Source organism: Caloenas nicobarica, chromosome 12 (assembly GCF_036013445.1).
Source record: "Caloenas nicobarica isolate bCalNic1 chromosome 12, bCalNic1.hap1, whole genome shotgun sequence".
Taxonomy (NCBI): domain Eukaryota; kingdom Metazoa; phylum Chordata; class Aves; order Columbiformes; family Columbidae; genus Caloenas; species Caloenas nicobarica.
In genome coordinates this window covers 14,523,755-14,531,352 of record NC_088256.1, presented here as the reverse complement: position 1 = coordinate 14,531,352, position 7,598 = coordinate 14,523,755, and the positions used below count along the sequence as shown (strand labels likewise).

Below are 7,598 nucleotides of genomic sequence, written 5' to 3'. Positions count from 1 at the left end.
CCTATGGGTTATCAAGGACAACAGTGCTGTGGGGACGTGCCTCTGGGCTTACCATGCAGAAGAAGCGTAAGCCCCTCTGGTTTCCATTCTTACTGACCACGGCAGCAGGTGTACCCTCGTTGGAACATGGGTCCAACACCCCAAAGCCCTGCTTCCCAGTGGCAGTGAAGCTGAGGGCACTGCAATACTGCAAAGTGGTGATTACAGATGTGGAAATGCCAGTGTGGGAGAAGGTCTGAAAACACCTCATTAGGCGAGGTGAATGCACACAGGCTTGTTGCTGTCAGCTGGGTATCCCACAGGGTTAGGCATCACTTTCTTTTAAACACACACACACACACACACAAAAACCTGCTGTTTTGCATAAACAAATGTCAGTTTTTACTCAGGGGTTGTGGGGTTTACTTGTTTGTTTGTTTACTTTCCTCTTTTGATTCTAATGGATCCTACCAAACAGGGGGCAGTGCTGGCTCTCAGCCAGGTACCTCACTGGATGTTCTGCCAAACAGCAAGGTGATCGACTGACTGCTGTACCCAGGCCAGGGGATACGTGATGTTGTAGACAGCAGCCCTGGGCTCCTTCTGTACACGGGTATCTGTTAAAACAACAGCATAGGAGACTCACAAACCCTTCCTGGCAGAGCCCATTGGCCAGAGCAAGAAGCCCCTCTTGCACCCAGCTGGAACCCACAGCAGGCAGACGTGAGGAAGGCACATCCCAGGACCTTGCTGAACGGAGCAGCCTTTCCCAACAACAGCATTCATTTTCCTCCAAGGGAAGGAGATTTGAGAGGAGAGCAGCATGTCTGCCAGCACACAGGAAAGGCTGCCAGTCCACCTCAATCCCCAGTCGTCAGGTTTCCTGCATTCTTGCCAAAACCACTCAAATACAGTGTTCAAAAGTCCTCATCTTCATGGGGAAATGTGAGCAGTTCACTTGTTCCACGGCACATCCTCATCCTTCAGCCAGGACCAGGGGACATGTTGTCAAGAGCAGCCAAGTTGTGGCAGTCGGCTGCAGGGTGGCAAGATTATATTCCTGCCCAAAATCTGAACTGAGGAATGGGACAAGTGTGCTGTGAGTGCCAGCACAGGCTCAGGCTGTGTTGACTTCTCAGGGAGAACATGCTGTACCAAATATTTCTTAGTGTATATCTTATATAAACAAAGCATTTAGCTCACCACCCAGCACTTGCTCATGCTAATAAATGCCAGTGAGTTTCTCTGCTTCATGTATTGAAGTCAGCTCAGAAACACACACAGGATGCTCAGTTTTGACTGGGACTCTTTCTGCAGTTCATTTCAAGCGAAAATAGTCAAACACAGCTAGAAAAAGAAGCCACAAGAAGGATTTGCTGTGGAAATATGACAGAGACCAACTGATCCTTGCAGGAAACCATCCCTTCCATCCCTCTTTGAGGCAAGACCCACCGACAGGCCCAGAAGTGCTCCAAGACATTCCTCTCTCCAAGGAAATCCTGCTGCTTCCTTAGGGAAATGGTTTAGTGCCAGTGTTAGGTTCTAACAGTTAGACTCGATGATCTCTTCCAACCAAAATGATTGTGTGATTCTACCACTCTCAGATTTTACTCCAAACCTACCAGCATTTCCACTTGGTAGGTCAGTGCACACCCCTTCCACAGCGATTTTTTCTCTGCGCTGACACTGACTGCACCATGGCAGGGCAGAGCGGGCGCAGCCCCAGCCAAAACCCAGCCGTTGCTCGTAAATTCATCTCACTGTACTTACAGAGTGAGCAAGACACTGAGCAACCACACGCACTCCCAGTGTCCCTGCGGAAACGGCATGAATCACTCGAGGAGATGATCTCAGGGCAGCGGGGCCCCCAGACTTTGTGCACTCTGCCAAAGGGCTGCAGGGCTCCTGCCTCAAACAGGCTGTCTGCATTTTCTAGGAGTGCCTAAGGGAACACAGGGGTTGCAAAAGAGCAGGGTGGGAAGGGGAACTAGGGTCTGAGAGAGAGAGGTCGTAGCACTGCACAATTACTGGAATCATTTGCAAATACCAGCAAAATGTTCTCTTGAAAGGAAAAAAGTAGCTTCTAAATTTGCAAGGAAAAAAACCTACTTAAATTTTTGTCTGCATTCTTTTGTGGAAAATCCTGGAAAATTAAACACCACACACTGAAACTGTGAAAAAACCCAAACCAAAACAAACACATTTTCCACTAAAAATCCCTGCAAAGTCCCATGAGAAGCTTGAGCATGATGGAAGACGTTCGTAGAGCTCAATATTATTCAATTTGCTCTAAAAATAAAGCAAAAGCCTTGATAGAGCACCTCCCCAACTTCCATCTCAGATTCCTCTCTAGACAGATTTTTTTGGATGTTTGTTTAACCACGCTACTCAAATCCATCACCTATTAGAGATACAAGGCAGATCTGGCAAACAGAAATATCACACTGCTGAGCTCACGGGGTCACTTGGTTTGTCACTCTTGCGGAGTATGACCTTCAGGGTAGACTTCTTTTGAAACTGCATTTTGAAAGAAGGAATTTTCCTCCCCTCTCAGTTTTGCCTCCCACTCAATACTCTTTTTTTTTTTGTTTCCCTGTTTCTAGGTGAGTAACCTGAAGTGCCAGTGCCTCAGCCCCAGTGAGCGGTCAGTAGTCCCTGCCATCCAGCTGCAGCAGTGAGAGATGATGCATCGCTGCTCTCTCCTCGGGAAAGCTTTGTCCTCATTTTCTTTAGCCTCTCACAGACATAAATGCAACTGGAGCTGGATTTCAGCTTGCTGTCGTATTTCCTTATCTGCATAAATCTGCACACCAGGCAGAAGGCATGATACTTGTTAAAACTGCTAAAAACTGTTCTTGAGCAGGCTCAAACTGCCATGTAGAAAATGTGAGGTCTGTGCTTATCATGCTCAGGATGGGCACAGCTGAAGCACAGGTATGACCGGGGTCAGTTCAGCTTTTGTTTTGAGACTACAAAGATGCCAATTAATGGCACAGCTGTGTTCATTACTGACTTGTACTGGAGCAAAGGTAAAAAGCCTCCATAACCTCTTATTACTCCTGCCACTTTGAACACCTGATAATCTTAGTATGATTTGTTTTGCTGTAGCACGGCTGTGTTGTTGTGCTCATTGCTAAGCAATTAGCAGTTTGTCCTTCCAGAAATATCCAACGCCCTAGACACTATTAGCTCCTCGGAACATTTTCAACAAAAACATTCCATGGGAGGGAGCGCATTAGAGGCTCTTCCACTTTCTGGGACAAGCATCTCACCAGCTACATACTCCAGTACAGAACACCAGACCAGGACAGGGAGAAGAGGTTATTTGTGGTCAAGCCCACATTTTGCCAAGTTCTGCACACACTTTTCATCTCTCATCACTCCGATACTGGCACATTTCTTGCATAATCCCATTTTCACAGGCACCAGCGAAGAAACTCACCCCCACCCGACCAGTGAAGGACGGCTCCTGCACCAGGTTCCCGTGGCTTCCAGGCATCAGGCAGTGTTGGGACTTCCAGGGAGGCCAGATCCTGGTTACCCAACTAGCAGGTGTGATTTTTGACCCATAGACTCAAAATTGCTAATGAAAGCCTCAAGAGTAACCTGTCAGATAGAATCCCCTGAAGATAACAATCACCCAGGATCACCCAGCCTGGGAACAACCTGCTGGCAATTGAGCGAGATGTTAACAGATCCTTCTGTTAGATTGAGCCTATCAAACATGATCCTTTCTGAAGTATCCAAAAGGACCAGTATCTCTTCAGCAAACGAATATTTCAAATATTTTGAAATATTTTTTTAAAAGTGACCTCAGAATAGAATCAGCATTTTCCAAATACTATTTTTCCCCCTCTTTCTTTTATTTACAAATAAGTAAATGCTCATACTGAGATGTAAGGCAGTCTTAGGAGTCACACCATGATTTTGCTTCTGGGTGTCAAGACAGTCTCACATAAGCTTTCTGTACCCAGTACCCCAAAATTACAGTAGTAATCAACAAAAAGTCCAGACAACCAGCAAGTCCTTCCCTCAAAGGCCACTGGACAGTGCGTGGCACTCAGCATGGCCATATAGCAATAGGACGTAGTATGTTCAGTTCCTGGGGCAATACTGTCAAAAGTGACCACACTGAATGACAGCAAAGGATCATCAGAGCTAAGAACCTGTTACCTGCTGTAAGTATAAAAATATGCATGTGGTTGTACTTTCCCTCAAGGATACTCTCCTGCCTCCAGCAGTTTGCAGAACCATGTCTCTACCTGTTCTCAGGAGCCCAGGCTAAGCAAGCAGGAGGTATATTTGATGCACTTTACATACGACACTGCTAGCCATATTTTTTTTAAATTATATATATATACACACATATATATATAAAAATACAGGTCAAAATATTTTCTTACAGCTACGTGCAGAAGCATCTGCACTTGAGTGCTCATTGTGGAGAAGAAGGAAGAATAAATCCCCATGTATGAGAAAAACTGATTTTTCTTCAAACAGCTGCTGAATGAATGGGCACAAAATAAAGGGAACAGGAGACAGGAGTGTCACCACTGCAGGGACAGCCAGCTGCACTGACATCGCCCCACATCATGTCCCAGTGCCTACAGGGAGGACTCAGGCCCCACTTCCCTGCCCAGGGGGATCTCAGCATCTTTGAAACAGCTCCCTTTCCTCAAAGAAGAGCTCTCTCGGTGGCTGTTGAACTGATAAACTCGTCGCTTAAACAAGTGATGGAGCTTCTCCTGGAACTGGTTCCCAATAAAGCAGTACAGCAACGGATTGATGCAGCTGTTGGTAAATGCCATGCAGATGCCAAATGGCAGCGCTGTGTCGATGATCTCTGTCATGTCACAGTTGTTAATGATGTTCATATGAGCCAAGGCATCCAAAAATGTTAAAATGTGGAATGGGAGCCAGGAAATTAAGAAGGCCACAACAACAGCAGCCACCAGCTTTAGGACTTTGTCCCTCTTCTGCTTGTTTTTCCCAAACTTCTGTGCTTTGAGCAAGTGCCTCCTGATCCAGATGTAGCACGTGGTGATCACTGTCAAGGGGATGAAGAAGCCGAGTGCATTTTTCAGGAAGGCTGTTGCCACAGACCATTTTGCATAATTGTCATGAGGAAAGGCCATAATGCAAGCATTGACACGCAAGCTTTCAATGTAGTCAGTGTCACGGAAATAAAATGTTGGAAGGGAGGACAAAGAGGCAAGGCCCCACACGACCAATGCTATAAAATAAGCTTGTCGTGGAGTTCTCCTCTGAGAGCGAATAGGATGGACAATAGCATGGTACCGGTCCATGCTCATACATGTAATGAAAAATATACTTGCAAACATGTTCAAGCACAGGACAGAACTGGAGATTTTGCACATGATAGACCCAAAGAGCCAGTTGTACCCCTGCGAGTAGTAGGTAGCCCAGAAGGGAAGGGTGGCGAGGCACAGCAAATCCGCCACGGCCAGGTTGAAAATGTAGATATTAGCCACTGTTTTGGGGCCCCTGTGACGACAAAGCACCACAACCACCACGCTGTTGCCAACCAACCCCAGAACAAAAACCACAGAGAAGAGTGCTGGAATTAGTGAAAACTCATAATTTGAAGAAGTAAGTGGGCAGGGAGGGGCTGAGCGCAATGCAGCTGATGAGTTTGTCAGGGCTGTATAAAGGATTCGGTGAGTTTCTCTGGTGGTGGTGACCAGGGAACAGTTGTTCTGCATGTTGGCACTGCCGGAAAGGGAGGTTCTGCAGGAAATACATGTGCTAGCAGCACTTTTCTATCACATCGCTCACCTGCAGATCAGAAACCATGTGTTAGACATGCACTTTGCAGCCATCTTACCTCTGGAATCACACAGTTACAATAAAATAAAAACAGTTTAAAATTAGGTCTGTAAGCTGAGTGCTGAAATACCGAGCAACCCTGCTGGATTCCTTTCTTCTGTCCCACTGACAGGACATAATTAGCCCTAGGGAGGTCACGGCACTTTTTAATTAGCCTGACAGGGAAGCGAGCAGCTAGGCTTTATCTGTGATTACAGATGGTGCTTTCTGCGGCCAGCAGAACAGAAAGATTATCGATTCAGGAGCTGCAGATACTTTGAGAACTTCTGTGACCGAAGGCAGCACCAAATGTCCTTGTGATCCTTTTCTTGTCTTTCTCATACTATTTTCAGCACTCCACATGGTTAAAATAACGTAGAAAGGCAGCACTGTCAGTGGGGATCAGGTACTTCACACCTGAGGGTCTCATGGGGTTTCACGGTTCATGAAAGCAGCTTTTTAATAAGGCTATTAGGAAAGCAAGCTTTGACTTTATTTAAATTCACAGGGCTGGATACAGAGACAATGAAGGGTCTTTTAAAAATGTCATTTACTGTCAGAGTCCTTCTCAAAGCAAATCTGCATCTCCTGCCTTCATGGAGGCTTTTAATCACAAGAGTAAAAGAAATATTTTCACTGTTGATACAAGCAACAGATAGTCAAGTACTCAGTCCTTGCAGGCATTGGATTTAACAGCAGTACTTGCCATTCATTTAGAAAGATCAGTTTCAATACAGGAAAATGTAGCTACAAAACAGCTAAAATAGAGTTAATTGCCAGGTCTGTCTTTGTTTCAGTTCAACAGCTCATGTCTGCACTCTAGCAGGGCACTTTTTGAACTTTAGGGCTTTAGAGTCAATAGAGAAGATATCATACCCAAATATTTTATTTTACATAATAGAAAGACAATTCCTTTTAAATTAAATCTAGATGGAAGCAGTCAGCCATTTAAGAATTCTCAAGGGGCTCTAAAAACAACAGAAATTTTGACTACAACAACAGAATTGGGTAATGGTTTCACATTTAATAGAAGGCAACTGATCATTTAAAATGTATTTTTCTATGTTAACAGTTTAGTGTACTGTAGCCTGTCATTTGCCCAATGCAATATATGCAATATGCTACTTTGAATATAGACAAAAAAATAATTTTCATTGTAGTATTTCCACAATGAAAATTCAATAGGAGAATATTAATGCACATTTCTGCAGAGTGACGATATTTAAAGTCCCAAATACTGTATCACAAGCCCACATTCTATAATCAAACAGGTCTTAAAACAGAGGAAAGCTTTTTGTTTGGGGAGGGCAAACATTCAGGAGAGGGTCTGGAGTCCCATTTCGCCCTTAACTCTTATCTCCTGAACTCTTCACTTTAACCTACAGAAGCAGAAATCTCAAAAGCAGTCACAAAGCATTACATATCTGACTTATTCCTAGTAGAAGGACCACAATATAATTAATTTTAGCTACATTACTGACAACAAGGTTTCACTGACAAGCATGGTCCCGTCTCTGCACATGGACAACTGATGGCTTAGAATTTGCTTCTAAACTAGTAATTCCTGCTATTACTTAAGACACAATGAAGCATTCTATCACGAATCGAATTAAATAAATGGAAATTATGTTTTAACAGCAGATAGAAAACATACCTCTCAAACTTCACATTTGCCTGGATGTAGCTCTAGAATTTCATGCTCCTTTTTTCTGCTTTCCTTCTGGCAAGTATAGCCACCAGCAATCTGCTCTCTCATATCTTCAGTTTTCCCACTGGGAGACTTTAACCTACAT

General features: G+C 44.5%; 1 protein-coding gene across 1 annotated transcript; it reads right to left on the bottom strand.

Moving 5' to 3' along the window:
* Positions 1 to 3,839: 3,839 nt before the first annotated feature.
* On the bottom strand, positions 3,840 to 7,598 carry AGTR2 (angiotensin II receptor type 2). Its single transcript, XM_065643448.1, has 2 exons — positions 7,460 to 7,598; positions 3,840 to 5,775 (listed from the first exon to the last, which is right to left on the bottom strand). Exon 2 carries the CDS (start codon positions 5,700 to 5,702, stop codon positions 4,584 to 4,586), a length of 1,119 nt encoding a protein of 372 aa, XP_065499520.1. The 5' UTR covers positions 5,703 to 5,775; positions 7,460 to 7,598; the 3' UTR covers positions 3,840 to 4,583.

Coding starts and splice junctions, on each gene's coding strand:
- AGTR2 (XM_065643448.1), bottom strand. CDS start 5,702: ATGCAGAACAACTGTTCCCTGGTCACCACCACCAGAGAAACTCACCGA.